This window comes from Chiroxiphia lanceolata, chromosome 1 (assembly GCF_009829145.1).
Source record: "Chiroxiphia lanceolata isolate bChiLan1 chromosome 1, bChiLan1.pri, whole genome shotgun sequence".
Lineage (NCBI taxonomy): Eukaryota > Metazoa > Chordata > Aves > Passeriformes > Pipridae > Chiroxiphia > Chiroxiphia lanceolata.
The window spans coordinates 142,111,873-142,130,161 of record NC_045637.1 but is presented as its reverse complement, the minus strand read 5'-3'; the positions used below and the strand labels follow the sequence as shown (position 1 = coordinate 142,130,161).

The 18,289-nt window shown below is 36.6% G+C and overlaps 1 protein-coding gene across 13 annotated transcripts in view; it reads left to right on the top strand.

Annotated features, from left to right (window-relative positions):
- The window catches only part of PARD3 (par-3 family cell polarity regulator), a 447,662-nt gene that overhangs the window by 212,980 nt on the left and 216,393 nt on the right, over positions 1-18,289 (top strand). For all 13 annotated transcript variants that reach the window (XM_032683091.1, XM_032683072.1, XM_032683027.1 and 10 more), the window contains one exon: positions 16,578-16,669. In XM_032683091.1, coding sequence (XP_032538982.1) covers positions 16,578-16,669 — 92 coding nt within the window. The remainder of the gene's footprint in view (positions 1-16,577; positions 16,670-18,289) is intronic.

Sequence of the window (18,289 nt, the reverse complement as noted above, 5' to 3'; positions counted from 1 at the left end):
CTGATTCCTGTGTGTGCATCTGTGCCTTGCTCTGTCTGGTGTCTGTAGTAGTCTGTGCTGAGTGGGAAGATGTAGTTTTTTTCTCATAAAGCTGGAGAGGTGTTCCTTAACTCTTGCCACAAGTCAGCAGAAGTAACCTCTCAGCCTGTCTTTTTGTATGGCCATGCTAGACTTGGATGTGCATAGATATCTCTGCTTCCCTCCACATACACAGGTCGTACACTTTACCCTCTGGAAGTTTACTGTGTTTCTAAATTCTTTCTACCCACATCATTTTTCCACCATGATGAGAAATATTTTCCAGTCATGTCCAAGGAGACATACAAGTGGAAATGTAGTTGTCTGCTCCACATCAGGCTTTTCAAACTCTGTGCTATATGTGGGTTAGCAAGACCAGGAATTAGGTTAAAACAAATAAAAGAAAGTACTTTTCCATACAGTCGGGCTGTGGGTTAGCTGTTGATACATTGCGTAGTTGGCACACTCTGTGTCTTCTTTCTCCAGTGTTGTGGAGTTGGTAAATAAGACAGAAGAGTATTGTCATCTTTCCAGTAATCTGTTGTTCTCACTGCTACTTATGCTTTTTGACTAATTCATTAATATTTGATGTTATACAGTTGCCCATTTATTTTGTTTTTATTCATCTACAGTTTAAATAAGTACATATTACATTAATATTCATCCATACTTACCCCAAGAGGGCAGAAGACTGGGAATTGCTGTTTGAAATTACTTTTAGAGCTAAATTTGCTGCAAAAATATTTGATGCTGCAATAAAACCTGGATATATTAAATATACCTCAATATTATCGCAGACTAATTCTTTAATTTATGGTTATTTTTACTGTGGGTTGTTTGTTTTGTTTTTTTTTTTTTTTTTTTGAGAGGTGCTACTTTTTCCAAGATTCTTCTCTTTGAAGCTTAGACTAGATGGCATTTCTCAGAATTTTTTATCTTACATTAATTCACGTTTCAATTTCCTCAATCACCAGGCTTCACAGTCTGCCACTGTGCTTTAGTAAAGTCTCGCAAAGCTCGTTGATCATGTTTTAAGAGATTGTTTTAAACCTAAGCTGTGTTTTGCTGGTGAATTTCATCACATTATTTTTAACTTACTCTTCCAGATTATTAATTCCTTAGGGAATATTATCTTGCCGTCCATCCGTTTGGAAAGTATCAGGTTTTCTGTTTTAAAGATTGTTTTAATGTTCTTTTGTTTCTGTGTAGATATACACTCTCGTTTTTTGCTCATTGTTGCCTTCAATCTGTTTGTATACAAAGAGAGAAAGACAAGTGCATTTCAATAATTTTAAGGATTCCTCTTGCCTACATTGTCTAGAATGCATATGTACAAGATATTTCTTTAAGTTTTCTTGTTTGTTTTTATTTTAATCAAATGGAAAAATGATTATAAGTATAAATATTAAGGAATCATTCTGAGCCTGTAAGTAGCTGAGAACAGACCACACAAAAGAAAAGAGTGGGAAATCTGCTAATTTTAGTAAATGAAAATAACAAGTTTTAAACTCATGTGTTTTGTTTCTCCCCATATTTTCTTCAAATCATATAATTCTGTGAGAACACCATCAGCTTTATTAATCTCAGTGAGAAACAACAGCCTTTGTCACAGAATTTTTTGATTTTTTTTTTTAATAAATTGGTTTTCTCTTTATACTGAATCAGTTTTAATATAAGATACAGTGACCTTTTTCTTTTTTCAATGGTTCACTCTCTGGTTCATTCTTCTAGTTCTGTGATGATAAAGCAGATGATTTTCTACTTCCCATCTAGTCAGAAGTATTGGCAGACCAGCAGTGTCCTTGCACTGGTCTCTGCAAGAGCCGAGCTGGCCATAACAAGGTGCTAGGGTACCCCAGGTAGTTAGTCTGAAATTTGATGTATTCTGTGAAACTGGAAAGTGGAAGATCCTGCCCAGGGATACATAGAAAGAAGCTCTCAGTGCAGCTTGATTTCTGAAGTCACTTCTTACTGAAACCCCAGCATTTGCTTGTTCTTCAGGTTACTTCAAGCTTTCCTTTAATAGTTTGAAGAAAACAGCTTCAGAACGGAAAGGTAATAGTGCTTGCTTTCTTTTGGTTTCCCAGAAAGTATTTTTTTTCCAGGCTCAGAAAATAAGTTTGAATGGTTAAAGCAAAATAAACATTTCTTCAATGAGGTCTTAAACTGGACTAACTTAATTGATTGGCTCATCTGGGATTCAAGTGTGATTTATGGGAAATTGATAACAAGCTCCTGTACATTTCAAAACCCTCAGCCTGGCTTTAGCTAACTTATAACTGATTAAATGGCAGCTAAGAAAACCTTATGTCAAAATCAGAATGTTTAAATGCAGGGTTGAACAGTGTCTATATTCTTTTAATCATAATCGACAAAAGTTGTTCCGATTCCTTGTCGCATTTTGTTCTTAAAAATGCTATTGTTAACTTTAAAAGAGTGTTTAAATAGACATCTATGTATAAAGGGCTATATAAAGGGCTATGACATTTTGATGAAGTCAAGGACTTGGGCACATACTTCTCTAATGCATATCTGACTCCCATATTTTCACCTTTTTTGGGGGTGGGATGGCTGAAGAGAAATTCAGCCACAAGACAGGTAGGTTTTTTCCTTCTGTTTATGCATCTTAGCTTTTAATGCATTCAAGAAATAGCATTTAAAAGTGTGGTTGTGCCTCCGTCTAAATTTGGTCTCCTCTAAGATGGTGGAGTTTGGGTAATTTGTATGAAGTTGTTTAGGTAACTGCTTATGTGGTGACAAATGAAGTTCTGGTATAGATTAGAAACTGGCAGGGAGAAAAACAAATTATGGAAAATAGGTCAGCAGTGTAGAAAGGCAAGAGGGATTTATTCCTGGAAGGCTTGCTCATTTTTGAAGAGGGGGATTGCTGAGATAGCAACTTCAGTGAACAAGGCACGTTTATTTAGATTAGTTGAAAATAGGTAGGATTTTGAAGGAGGTGATAAAAGAGGGATGAGATTGGACATAGAACAGTGCAAGTTGCTGAATGCTGAAATGAATGCCTTGAGCTGTGTGTGAAACTACAGATGAGCTGTATCCTTTCAAACACTGGTCTGAGGCCACAGCATCAGAGACATTTTAAGTCATCTCTGCTGCTGAAAGAAGCAGTCCTGGCCATGCTTTGCTTCCTCCCTTGTGCCTCCCTAAGCTTTTATGAGGCTGTTAATTAGACTGAACTGGACCAGCCTGGGAAATGTAACCAATTAAAATTGTTTTTATTAAACATTAATTTTAATTTAGATCTTTTGTATAATGATACAAATGCTTGAATAAACTGAAAGGAGAAGGTGGACAGAGGAATCCAGTGCCAAACATGACCATCTGGGAATGGGAAAAGATGAGACTGCCTCTTTCAACAACTACATTTGTGGTTTGTGCTGTCCTTGCAGGATAATGAAATGCCAGGCTGAGGTGCTATTATGGGCTGCAGGATGGAAGTAGAATTGCTTGGAAATACTGCACCACCATCACATGTGCTGAATTCAGTCCCAGCTGCTTTGAGTTGCTGTGGAAAAGGAAGGGAAAGAATCATAAATGGAAATAAAGTCTCTGAGAAGTTTAACAAGAATTAATTTTATTGCAGAGTTGAGGTCTCTTCTGCTGCAACAAATGGCAATAAATGAGTTATTTCTTTAAATGCCTTCTTTTTTATGTAACTTGCAGATAGCTTGCAGAGTGCTTCTGGTGCTGTGGTTCTAACAATTGTGTGATGTCCTACACTTTGTTCCTCAGTACATTTTAAACAAAGAGGTCATCTTTGGTGGTCCCTAGATAGCTTAGTGAGCTGGTGCTAATGAAGTTGGTCTGTTGATTGTGTTTTGTCACATGTCATGTAAGAGTTTTGCATTACAATGAGCACATGTGTTGGTGCAGGCTCAGGCCCAAACTGCTCCCAGGGAATCGGTGCTTTTCCCAGCCTCTCTCCACCTGGAGGTGATAGGGCCTGTGATACTGGGTCTGCTGCCCTGAACAGGTACTGTCTGCAGTGATGGGTCTAGAGATTTTTGATGTTTTCAGAAATATGCTTAGTGCTGTTTTATTTTTGAAGTGCCGTTTTAGCTTCTGGCCTTTTTGGTCAAGTTCATGACTACATGCAAATATTTTACATTTTTCTCAAAGTAAGGCTTTGTTTGTCTCAGAGACATCACTCAAAACTGAAAGCATCTAATGCTGGAGAAGAACATCAGAAATATGGAAAGAAATCTTTGGTGCTTCAGCTTCCTCAAATAAATAGTTTGGAGAATAACCTCTAATCTTCTTCCTGAGGGTGCAGTGCAGCTAAAATCATTATTGTCCATGAAGTGCTTTTGCCATACTGTGCTGGAGGGCACTACAGAAGTACTGAGTAGTATATATTTTAAATTTGATTTAATGCTTTTGATTAAAAAATGAATAAAATTGTCATAGACCAGATTGTAACCCTGTAGGCACTTGGAATGAAGCATTTGTAAATGAAGCATTTACTGAGAAGTTTGAAATTGTTTTTCATGTTGATTTCAACAAAACAAATTGAGCAAAGAACAATGAAAAATGCTATAGTATTTTCTGTTATTAAAATGGTGAATTTGTTTGGTGCCTAAGGTAAAATCCATGTTGTGGAAAAGACCAAAAAAGAAAATTCTACAACATAACAGGGAAACTCAATTGAAGCAATTTTAGTGGAGTTTCTCAGTGAAGGATGACATGGAAAAAAAGTGGAATGGAACTGTGCAATTCAGCAATAGAGAAGTAAAAGATGAAACTGCAAAGTGTTAAAATCTCATCACTCAAAATTACACAGAAGCTGAGAGCAGGCCTGGGTGACTTGTACCTCAAGGCCAGGGTTCTGCATCACTGTCACAGTGCTGGGACTCCCTTTGGGGTCTTCCTCCTCTGAGACTTGGGGCCAGGCCCTTGCATGGTTTTGTTATTTTAGAGGATTCAGGGCCAAAACTGTGAGAATTAACTTTAAGATGTGCAAGTCAGGGATCCCTTAGCTCAGATGTGTTCATCCATCTATGTGGTATGTAACACAAAAGATCTTTTGGAACAGATGTGTAGGTGTTTTTACTTTTCATCAGTATGAATATAAATGTAAAAGTCAAAAGCTGAAGCTATATGTTAGCAAATTCTAGCAAAGTGGAGATAAATCACTTATGAATTTTTAATGAGAGGTTTAAATAAGAGGAAACCCATGGACTTTTCTTTAGGAAGATGATAAAACAGTATAATATCAGTGGAATTGAGTGCACCCTCAGCAAGTTTGCCAATGACACCAAGCTGTGTGGATGGAAGGGATGCCATCCTGGGCAGGCAGGAGGGGTGGGCACCTGCAAACCTCATGAAGTTCAACAAGACCAAGTGCAAGGTCCAGCACCTGGACTGGGACAATCCCAAGCACAAATACAGGCTGAGTGGAAAATGGATTGAGAGCAGCCCTGAGGAGATGGATTTGGGGATGTTCTGATTGATGAGAAGCACAATATGACCTGGCAACCGTGTCCTGGGCTGCATCAAAAGAGACGTGACCGCAGCTGAGGGAGGCGATTCTCCCCCTCTGCTCTGCTCTCATGAGATTCCACCTGGAGCACTGCATCCAGCTCTGGGGCTCTCATCATAAGAAGGATATGGACCTTCTAGGGTGAGTCCAGATAAGTTCATGAAGATGGTCAGAGGGATAGAGCACCTTTTCCATGAGGAAAGGCTGAGAGAGTTGGGGTTGTTCAGCCTGGAGAATTGAAGGCTCCGGGGAGACGTTATAGCACCTTCCGGTACTTAAAGGGGGCCTACAGAAACACTGAATATTCTCAGTTGGAAGGGATGCACAAGGAGCATTGAGTCCAACTCTTAAATGAAAGGCCTGCACGGGGATTGAGCCCATGACCTTGATGTTTATTAGCACCATACTCTACAGGAAAGCTGGAGAGGGACTTTTTACAAAGGCATGTAAAGGGGGAATGGCTTCAGATTGAAAATAGGTAGGTTTAGGTTAGATGTTAGGAGGAAATTCTTTACTGTGAGGACAGTGAGGCACTGGAACAGGTTGCCCAGAGATGATGATACCCAACCCTGGAAGTGTTCAAGGCCAGGTTGGATGGGGCTCTGAGTAACCTGATCTAGTGAAAGGTGTCCCTGCCCATGACAGGGTGGTTGGAATTAGGTGATCTTTAAGGACCCTTCTAAACCAAACCATGACGTGGTTCTGTAATTATGTTTTTATGGTTCTTTGGGTGAAATTAGCACGGTGATTATTGGTAGCACAAAACCTTTGAAAGTAGTATTTCCTAAATGAGACATAACTCAAAGAATATGTCCTGAGTTTAAACTCCCACCAATGTATAGACTTTTACCTTCCTGGAAAACAGATATTATAATTAAATTTTCAAAAAACCAAGTCCACAGTAAGCTTTCTGATGTCATTTCTGAACAGTCTTGAGCCATGCTGAGAAAAATATCCAGAATTGAATTTTGTTATTAAGATGCCCGTGTAAGTAAAATGATGTTTTGTGTGACAGAGAACAGAGTGCTATACTTTTAGCTTGCTTCTAAATTGACTCTTATGTTCAATGCTCCAGGGGATTGAACTGTTCTGTACTTGGCTGAAGCTAGTGAAATCCTCGCATGCTGATACAGATCTGCAAATCAAGCAACAAGGGACTATTTCAGATTAAAAAAGAAAAAAGAAATGAATAAGGATAAAAGAGCTATGAGACCTGTTTGAAAATTGCCTAATGACAAATTCAAGTTACTAAATAAGAAATGCTTTTTGTATCTAAAAAAAAAAAAAAATCCTCAGAAGGATGAAAATCACGGTCTTTGAAAAGGTGAGGAGAATAATAATATATTCAGGAGTGTTACAGGGAAAATGTGAAGTGATTAATGCAGAATTGTCTCCTTTCCTTTGTCTCGATATCAAGGGAAAAGTATGTGACTTATCTATAATACATCTCTGCAGAAGTCTTTCAGATCTCTAAACCTAGAGGTGGAGGCATGTACATTTGGTTTTCTGCAGGGAAAGTGTGTCCCAATTTCACGTTTCCATTGTCATTTTTTTCGACTTCTAAAAATCACGCAGGATTTAATGACTTTTTTTTTCCTCGTGTCTATATACAGAATAAACTAACTTGTCAGATTAAAGGGAAAAGTATTTAAAATTCTGTTGCTCTACATTAGTTACAAGCAGGTGAATTCAGTGTGGATCTATTTATAGGAGAACTAATGGATGTTCCTAACTTGACCTACTTTAAACTACTCAACAGAAAAAACAAACACAGTGTGGTTGTACCAATGCCATGTAATTTACTTTTTTTCTTACCTTAAGAACAAAATAATATTTTTGCTGTTGTGACCTTCTACATATATATATATTTATTGCTTAATTATTTATTTCCTGAATACCATAGTAGCTCCATGTTAGGGGTATATTGGTGTGGTCTTTGCCTGTTGCGTTTTTTTTTGTTCTTTGCTGGTCCTGGAATCCCAGGTCTGTATTACCTGGATTTGTGCAGTAGAAATAACTCAAATTCTAGAAGAAAACTAGACTTCATTTTGTAAAAATCACTCCTGTTGTGAAATAATTCAAGCGAAGCACCGTCTACCAATGCAGGGGCAATTTTCTCTGTATGTGCAGGAATTATGTGAGTTAACAGGAGGTTCTATATAGGTGCATATGTATGTATCCGTTCACACGATGAAAGGGAAAATAAATAGTATATGAAAACATCAACCAAAAGTGTGGTAGTTACATGGCAAGTGCTACATTTGTTTTGACTCACAATGTGGAGGTGTCTCTGTAATTGAGGCAATTCCTGCATTATACAAGGCCTGGCCTTTGGGCCAAACTTTGCAGGGGAATTTGATTAGACATTCACCTGTAATTGTAGCCTTGTTTCAAGAAAAACTGATAACTATTTCCATTAAAAATACTTCCCATTATTCTGACAACAAAGTAAGACTTTAAATCTGTATTTAATGTGAACCCTAGTATTTGTTTTAGACTGGTAGATTTTGGTGGTCTGTATGTTAGCCTGTGAATCATTTGAGAAGAGTATAAAATTTCAGAGTTGAACATGGAAATATTCTGCAGATAAGCCTTGTTTAAAACAAACAAAGAACACATACTTTTACCTGTGACACAGGTATGTTTTGGATCGTAAGAAAAAACAGAAAGCAAAATGAAAACTGTAACTAGGGAGTTACAAAAAATGAACCTGCTTTAAGGCAACAATCAATTTGAGGTAATTTGATATAGTCATACATGCGTCTATGATAGAGTTATTTCTCTTTGTAATACAGTGGACACATCTACAATTTCTTATTGATCAGATCTTCAGAAAGCTCTTTAGATGCCTTCCTTAATAGTAAAAGTGTGACAATCCATGCTTTATGCATTACAAATATGTAGCACGTGAGAGGTTAGTGCTTTATTTTTGCATCTAATCTTTTAGTTGATTTTATCATTACACTGGGTTTTAAAGACGCGTTTTAGTGGACTCCCCAACAGGCATCACTGTTAGCACTGGGAAGCATTGTCTGGTCCTGCCAAATCTTTTCTGGCAATTTGTGTTATCTCTGGTTGGTTTTGCTTAAAGGTCACTTTGTAAGTGAACTGTCTCACAAATATGATGAAATGACTTGAATGTTTTAGTTCTTCAAATACTTTGCATCTAGTAAAATGTTTAAAAAACAGGTTGTGCACTGCAGGTGTTACTACGTGCTAAGTAAAGGAAGAGAGGAAGCTCATCAGTATCTTTGAACAAGAGGTATTTTGTGGCTCAGCATCCTAAGCTGCTGCTGAGATACCTTTTAATATTTCTGCTTTTCAAATTGTTGAATCCAAGTGTCTTATCTTTGCCTTTGCAAATGTAGCATTATCCCCACCATATGAATAGAGAAGTGTACTTCTGAGTGATTTTTGCCACTATTGTATAGCAAGTCAGTGTAGGAATTAAGAAGGGACCCAATGTTGTCTTCATCTTAAGTCTCTCTTCAATAAAATAAATACATCATCAAGGTATTATCAGGTTCAATTTGGCAACCATTTACCCATTTTTCAATGAACAGAAACTTAAGGCGCTGATTTATCATCATTATAATATTTTCTAATGTGCTATTAATGTTACAGTGGTGCATATTATTTGTGGATTTAGAGCTGTTACAAAATGATTGACCATGAAATAGTTTTGTGCTACAGTAACACTTGAGTCTTCTTTAAAATGTCCCTTAAATATGATCTGGTGGGAACAGCTACATATTTTTGCTATCCATTTGATACTTGCCATCTGTAGAGGACCTAGATGTATGGATTTGTTCCGGTAGCTATCAGCTTGCAGCACACCTCCTCCCTCTGCCTCCCACCTTGGACTGTCAGTGTCCCGAAGTCACTGAAACAATCCACAGTGGGATGACCTCAGCCCGGGGAAAACAAATGTTACAGTTTTCAATCAAACAACAAATACATTCTGTGAAATATGATTACAATATCCATTGTGAAATGCTTGAGAATCGGTGTTGCTTTAGACATTACAATGGCCTTTTTCTCTGTCACATCCCATTTTGTGTTTGCCTTATGTAGTTCCTGAGTGTTTGCAATTTTTTGTTAATAATTTTCTTCTTTTTTTCCCCCCTCAATAATATTTCTCTGCTGGTAGGCATAGTCCTACCATTGAGTTGCATTAATTAAGAAGCATGTTCAATCAATAACAAAAAACCTCTTTGAGTTCTAATGCATTTCATTCTGTTTGTTGGCAAGCTACCACTGTAAGATCATGTCCGAGATTTTCTTTACTTTGAAGAAGCAGAACCATCAGAATGTCCCAGGTTAAATTCACTAGCAGGAAAACCTTTTCTCTAACCTACTAAACTCTTAAAAGGCTCTCATGCTGAAAAGTGCTGTCTGCAGTGCCTACTGTAAAAAGAATGGACTGCAGCATAATCTAGTAAAAAGCTGTTTTAGTGGAAGCTCTGTTATATGGCCAAGCAATATTTGTGTTGTGCTCCTACCACTAGCCTGGCTGGGGATGTGATAGAGGTATGGGCCACCAAATTGTTACAGAACATATGTGTGTCATTTCAGTAATATATCACAGGTTGTTGAGCCCCTAAAGACTACTGACTTTAGTAAACCACTACACTGATACATGCTACAGAGTAATTGGGTACTGTAGGACTTGTTCAGACGTTATTAGTATTACAAGGCTTTTAATACATGTTTAAAGAGGAGTCATTATGAATGAGAAAATGTTAGTCAAAACTGAATGAATTGGTTTATAGATTTGTCAAAGAAATATTCATATTCAAGTTATATTAATTGGCTATCTGGTGTTCTGCTTTTTGGACAATAGGAAATCAAATTCATCTCTCTTTAAATCTGTAAAAACATTTCCTGTTAAGGTGCTTCACAACAGAAATAGTGCTATCACGAAGCCAACCAGGTTTAAGGCTCAGCTTGATCAGTTTAATAAATGGGAAATAAGAGATGATTGCTTGTGATAGCACGGGATGAATTTGATATTCATCAGAGACCTGGAAAATCCCTTCCATTCTTCAGTCCTCTCTGTCTGTGTGATATCTATTCATTGATTTGACTGAGCAAGGCAAATTTCATTTTAGAGTAGTGAGGCATATAAAAACTATATGAATATTGCCATTTCCAATTGCAGGGTGACCATCTGCAGAAGGACGTGAATAACATAGGGAATATTAAGATGTAAAGAGAATATTAACTTTTGTATATATATATATAAAAGATTTAATTTTTTTTGTGCACATTTTTTTTGTCTAAGTGGATGATGTTTTCATGTAAGGTTCCTTTCTCCCTGGATTACTGATAACAGCAGCATACCTAGAATAAGACTGATGTAGATTCCACAAAGCTCTCACCTAATTATTTGTGCATATATATGTGTTCAAGAGGGAGAAACCCTATTTTTTGTATTCAATAACTTTTGGTTTTTTTCCCCATGTGATCTTTGTAACTGCTCTTCAGATTTGATTGAAAATTACCATTCTCTGGAGATTTAGCCGGTTAATCAAAAAGTGAGAACATTAGCACAAAAGCCTGATGCTTGTGTATTTGTGCTAGTTAAGACACAGGAAAATAGGTCCCTTAGGAGCTGTTTTCTATCAAGGCTGATGATACAGAGAGAGAGAGAACCTACTTTATGGTGCAAGGACCAAACAAACATTTATAAAACATGGCTGCCAGGAGACTAATAGGGAATATGTCTCTTCTTCCATCATCATTACAGGGAAGTGCAAGAGAATAAAAAGGCAAAGATGAAGGGAAGGGCATATTTTAATAGCTTAAGCATAATTTTATTTGTGTCTTGGATGAGGAAAAAAATTATTGTCAGGAGCTTGTTGCTACTAATAATCTGTCCTTCTCTACAGTAAAATCTAAAGCACCTGTTGGATGTTAGATAAGGTTCATTTCAGTTTGGTATTGAGAAGAACTTACTATGCTATAATTTAAAAAATTAAAATGCTAGAAAACAAACAAACCAGTGTCTGCCACTCCATGGAAAAGTGAATGTCACTGTGATCCTCACGTGCACAGCGCTGCTCTCCAGGTCTCAGTCCACACAGCCATTACTCAGGGACTAAGCTGACTGAATAACATACTCATATATGGTGTTCATCCAAGATACAGGGATAACATTATCACAGCTTATCAGTATTAGATCAGCATAATAATATCTAAAGTTTAAATCTGTCACATTCTTGAAGGAGGAACTGGCATTTAATCGCAAAATGCCAAGAAAAACATTCCCTCTTTTCCTTTTATTCAAGTCTGGGCATTGCAAGACTTTCAGAAAAGCAGCTTCTTGAATACTGCCAGATCAGCAGGTAAACAGCTTTAGTAAGTCCTTTCATCACATTAAAATATGCAAACGATATCGACATCGTATTTCCTTTGGATGAGTGTGATGAAAGCAACAATTCCTGAGAAAAATTACTTACCGAAGTTATTTTGTAAAGATGATCACTAGAGCAATAATGGCGTATCGTTGCTTTCCCTAATCATTATGGCTCATCTCACCAGTTTCTGAAGGAGTTGGGAAAATGCACAAAAAACCATAAAGGAGCTCCCTGTCCTGCCCTTGTGCAGATACATTTCAGGGTATCTAAATCTGGTTCCAAAATCAGTTCTTTCATCTTGGAGCACATATACTGCAGACTGACGGCGCTAATTAATGGTTGAACTTGATGATCTCAGAGAACTTTTCTGACCTAAATAATTCTATAATTCTACTCAGTGCATATGATAGTTGCTGTTTACACTGTCAGTGTATTGTTGGTCAGTGGAACAGATCTTGCCATGGAGTGTTTGAGTAATTTGAAAGCAGTTACTCTGTTTCATACAACCATTGTCACTAAAAGACACCATCACTTTCTGAACAATAATGAAATAAATATTATAGCACTCTGAACTGAAAAATACCCCACCCATGCCAAACACTCTTGCTTCCTTTTTTTTCAATTACTGGTAGAATGGAGATGTTGCTTTTGAATTTGAGAGATGAGATTAAGTGTTCAGAGTAGATAGATTTATACATAACCCTTACACAGACCTTCAGAGCCCATTTCTTATTGTGTCTGGCTGAAGAAGATTGTAATATGCACTTTCTTAGATCAGGCACCTAGAAACAAAGGATGCAAAATGAAATATTCAGACTCCCTGGCTGCTATTGAGTTTTCTGAACATAATGGTCAAAAGACAAGGGAATATGAAGAAGTTCTGGTTTTGGGGAGTTCATTAGATGTGTATTGAACAGCAGAGGGGAGTGGGAAAGTGCTTCTTTGAAGATGAAGTAGTGTCTGGTATTAATTGTGGATTAATCCGAGAAAGGAGCTATATTTTGGTAATGAAAGTTAAAATATCCAATAAGACAGGGAAAGCATGGGTTTTGAGCTTTGGAAATGACACAAGGCAGATCTGGCTTAGGAATTACCTGAGAAGATGTAATTAAAAGAACTATTTGGGATCATTTGTATTGAATAAGGTTCTGTTGGCAGGAGTACTGCTATCATTTCTTAACTTTGAGGATTTTGTAATCCTGAGAGGTGATAGAGAGATTTTCTTCAAAAATACAGAATCAATTGGCAACTTTTCATATGTATTTCATTAACACTGTGCCAGTGAACTGTGAAATGGACCTTTTTATAAGTACTACTACTAGCCATAATAGTCCATTTTGAGCAGTTAATTTTTCCAGTTTTTGAGTCATTAATTTTATTACAGAATTTAGAATAATAATTAATTTATTTCTAGAACAGTGGAGAATTTTTACACTGAACACATCAAGATATGTAGAAGTACATTGGAAGAAGTCCTTTAAATTTTATTCTGTGCTGTAAAGATGAAATGATTTTTTAATTACTCTTAGTTCAATTTTGGAAAAAAATCATTCTGTCTTTAGTAGCTCTACTGTACCTTTTGATATAGTCAGAATCAGTGTTTTTATAGAGAGAAAGAAGCCTTATAATTTTGGGTGTTTGCTCAAATCATGTATTTTTGCGAAATACCTGCAATGATATCCACCTGGATTCACAGAAACTTTCTTGCTCTTCTAAATATCCTTTTCCTCATTTGCCTCATCCAGGTGGAATTTGCCTTTCAGAAGAAAAAACTAGTTTCCAAATAAAGAAATAATTGCCTGATGCAAAGATTTTCCCAGCTAGTTAGTTACTTTTCTTAGTAAATCAGAATTTAAAGTCAAATCCCTCTGCAGGTGTCCAATTTTTCTCTCCATTCACTTCAGTGTAAATCAAAATCTGTGCTATTTTGAGAAGAAAAGAGAGTCTGATTACTGTAATATTAAAGATTTTTAAAAGGGTACATCATACATCTGTTGATTATGGCAGTAATACTTTCATTAGAATTGTGATTCCTCCTCTAAGCACCTATTTATGGGCACATGCGTGTTTTTGATACAGATCTGTCTGCTGTCCAGGAAAAGCCAGACAGAGGCATGTAGGAGCTGCTGTTTCTTAATTGCCTGGATAACTGACAGGCAGCATGGTTCCAAAACTTGCTGTGTTTATAATTCTCGATACAAAAGGCACAAAATGTAGATGTGATGGTGCCAGATAGCATCTGTTTTACATAGCTTTTGATTTGCAGTTTCAAATTTTTTATATCCTCATATTGAAAGGTAGATATAAGCAGGAAACAGGTAAGTTGGCTGTTTCCTTTGATCTGGATGCACTTGAAGTCAGGCACAGGGATGCTTCTTCCCTTCATAGAATCATAGAATCATAGAATCAGCTGGGTTTGAAAGGACCTCTGAGATCATCAAGTCCAACCCTTGATCCACTACTTACTAGACCATGGCACTAAGTGCCTTGGCAGAATAAACCTCTGGACCACCAGGTGGGACAGAAAGAAAAGAAACAGAATGTACAAGTGGAGAGGCTTAAGTCTGGGCAGACATTAGGAGGTGATGAGAACAAGAGCAAAGATACTGTCAGGGCTGGGAAGTGGTGGAAAGAAGGATTTCTACAAGGATTTAGTTCAAGTCTTGCACAGCAGGCTGTGTCCCAGGAGGGCACTGAAAGTGGGTCTGTCAAGGGCAAGTCTGAAGGACTGTTGCATAGACTGAGTGGGGCAAGGGGATAAGTGGGGCTGAAAGGTGATAAAGTGTAGAACCCAACTGGTACTAAATGAATGATGGTTACATTGCATATATATAGATGTCTGCTAATGGCACAGCATGAAGCCAGTCATTTATTTTTTAGCAGAAGCATATCTATTAATAGGTAGAGTGTTACTTCAGTCTCTTCTTACATGTACATACACTTCTGGTATGTTTGCTTAAAAAGACCACACATGGAAAATTGCCAGAAACATTTTATTAACAAAGTCATGTTCATCTGTCTTTTGTCATAAGTAAATTTCAAAATTGGGTTTCATCAGCAACTGTGATGAAAAGAGTTCTCTTTAGACTTGGAGATAATAGCTTCAGTGCAATAAAAATAGTTCTGTAGTTTTCTACAATCACCAGTGTCCCTAACTTTAAAACAAGAAACTCATGGCAACAGTGATCTGCAAGATGCTGTATGAAACAAGGTGGAATGATTTTCAGTGTGAAACACCTCCAAATGTTCTGATTTTCCTTTATAAACTTTGCATGTGACTTTGTCACATGCAAAAATGAGAATTGTCATGGAGATTTGAATATATATTAATTTTTAAACTTTAGTACATATAGAACATATAGAATATATATGCATAAAGTACATATACAACTTTGGCTGGAATCAGTAAGTAAAGAAAGGTAAACACTAGCTTATGTGTATCTATGAATTATATGGATTATTGTTTATATTGTTTTTGTAAGCAACTTTTACTATAGGGAAAACCTTTAATTTGGGTTCTTGCTTATATTCATCATGCAGTTCTAGGCAGGTTCAAGATGCTGGTTAACCTTTGAAATGTATACTTACCTAGTGCTTAACAGAGAGAGATGACAAGGAAGTGCATTAAAGCCTCTCAAAACACAGGATCATCAATCTTCAAGTACCTTGGCTTCATGCAGTGTGCTGCTATCCAGGGTGCACAAGGCTTATCTACAGTCCATGGAAGCTTCACACATCCAGCCTCCTACTTTTCAGATTCTCTGTGAAAATGTCAATTAAACATTATCAACTGTCTCTGCCTGCCTTTAGTATCTCTTCAATAATTTAATAAGTTGTCTGACTCTATGTGCTAAACCCATAACCTTTCACACGTTATTTTACTGACCTGATGGCTCTGGTTCTAGAATCTGTGTTTGAAACCTACTGTTCGCACTTCATAATATTTTCTGTTTGATTACGTGAGTATTTAAAAGTATAAACTTCTGATAATTAACATAGGTATAAGGGTAGGTTTAAATCTTCTAACTGGAAGTCCTTGAATTACCCTGATCTAAATTTGAAAGTACAGCATTTGCAACTTTGACATTAAAGTTGTACATTTGGTGAATAATGTATGTACTTTTTGGAAAGTGAAATTAAAAATAAAATCAATTGGTTAGCATTAGAGCCTCTTTGATGTCAGTCTTTTCTGGCATGCTATTAATAAAGGCTGTGATAAAATGTTTAAAGAGGTCTTGGTGCTTTATGGAATTAAAGAAACTGCATTTTCTTATACTGTTTTTAAGTCTTTGTAAAAGAGCCTCAGTGAGCTGTCTTGTGTGTTCAGTCAAGCCCCCAGTAACCTGCCTAGGGAGAGCCTGGGAGGAGTTTCCCCAAATACTGCTGACCATCAGCTGATTTTGTGCTACCTTTTAAAAAAATGCTGACTGTGATAGCTTCTGTAGCATTGCTTTTATAACTGTAGTAAAATTATGATATCAAACTGACTTAATTACAAATATTAATACAAAAATGCATTAAGTGACGAAATTTACAACAGTTTCAGACACCAAAGGAAAGATTTTTGTAGTTGTGGAAGCACAACATTTCCACTGCACATGTGGTAACCCCAATAATCTGAAAATGGTAAAATGTCATTACTAAAATCAGTTAAGCTATTAAATCTAGGTTTAAATGATTTTTTTTTTTTCAATATCTAGGATGAAGATCGAACAGAGGAGGACAACAGCAGAGTTGAGCCTGTTGGACATGCAGACACTGGCTTGGAAAATGCTACGAATTTTTCCCTGGAGTAAGTTACTGGCAGAACATATTGTTTTAAAGATGAGTATGAAGATTGAACATAGACTAGCAAAGTACTCAAAATAGTATGAGTGATACTGCTCTTAAGAAAGTGGGGCAATCTTTTTTAGGTCATGTGTCATTTTTGTTTTAAACAATTGGGTTCATGGACCTTTTAAAACACATTTTAAACAGTTTAAAAAAGCTGTGTTAAAGATGAGCATTGGAAACTTGACGTTTATAAGTGCTGATGCTACAGTAGATTTTCTGCCTCAAAGAAGATGCTTATTTGATGGAACTTTGAAAACTTGACAGAAGGAATAGGGTCAGTGCTAGTACAAATAGATCAACAGGCAAGAATTTCAAAGGGGAAAATCTTCATTCCTTTCACTAGTTCACAGTCTTCTGGGAAGATGCTTGTGGGGGGTCACATGTTGTATGGTCAAAAGCCTTATACTTTATGAATGGATCAAAACGGATGTTTTGTTAGCTGCTCCTAATTTAGAAACTCAGTTACACTAAATGATATTTTATTTCATCAAAAGATACAACAAGCTTGACCTTTTGCATTTCATTGCACAGAACTGATCCATACCTTGCTATGGAATTAATGAGCAAATATCCATTCTGCTCTTATTTAAGTTGGTTAACTTAAATTTTAAATAAAAATAAGTCTTCTGTTCCTAATATTTTTGAATTAAGTTATGAATTAGGTGCAGAAGGTTTAAATATTAGATAAAGATCATGGTGACATCTATTAGGCAGTAGGTAGTGAGTTTTACTCAGTTCCATTTACAAAATCTGTTAGTCTGTTAATTGTAAATTCCAAATGCTGTTTCCTAAATAGAATTTGCAGAACTTCTGTCAAACTTAATGCTTCGTGGTGTTACTTTTAAGTAACTTATTGACTTCTCATCATATGCTACTTCATTTATTTCTTGGTGTTGCTTTTAAGTAACTTATTGACTTCTCATCATATGCTACTTCTTTTATTTCCTGTTTTGATCTCATACTTGTTTGCATGTTTGTTTGAAGCAGTTGGCCCGAACTTCTGAGAAAGTCAGGAATCCAAATTGAAACTATCTCTCTTTGGAAGTGATAATTTTTTTTGTGTTTTCTGTTTTACAGAATTTAACATTTGATTTTGGGATGTATTTTTTTGAAAGAAAAAATATAAGAAAAATGAGTGGAAAGACCTTAAATGGGCATTTTGAAAAGATGGAAAATGACTGTTCAAGCAGTAGAACAAGTTAAATCATGTGGAATGGATGTGAAAACTGAGGTTTTTGGTTTTGGGTTTGGTTGGTTTTTTTCCTTCTTTTTTTTTTTTTTTTAATTTAAGCTGTGTTTCCACTTAGGCAATTCCAGGAATCACACAGATTTTCACTTGATGTCTTCCTCAACCCTTAATTTTCTGACTAAGCTAAGGGCAAAGTCAGAAAAAAGCTGATCATAGCAAACCACAGGCCTACCAATGGCAAAAGATGTCTTTTAGAGTTCCCTTTGGAGGTCGAAGATGTTGATTCATGTGAGCTGCTTTGCACCTGTCAATGAAAACTTAGCCTTAATGTACAGTGAGAAGGAAATGAAGTCAGCCTATACAGAAACTGTGACAGGAAACATTACCAAA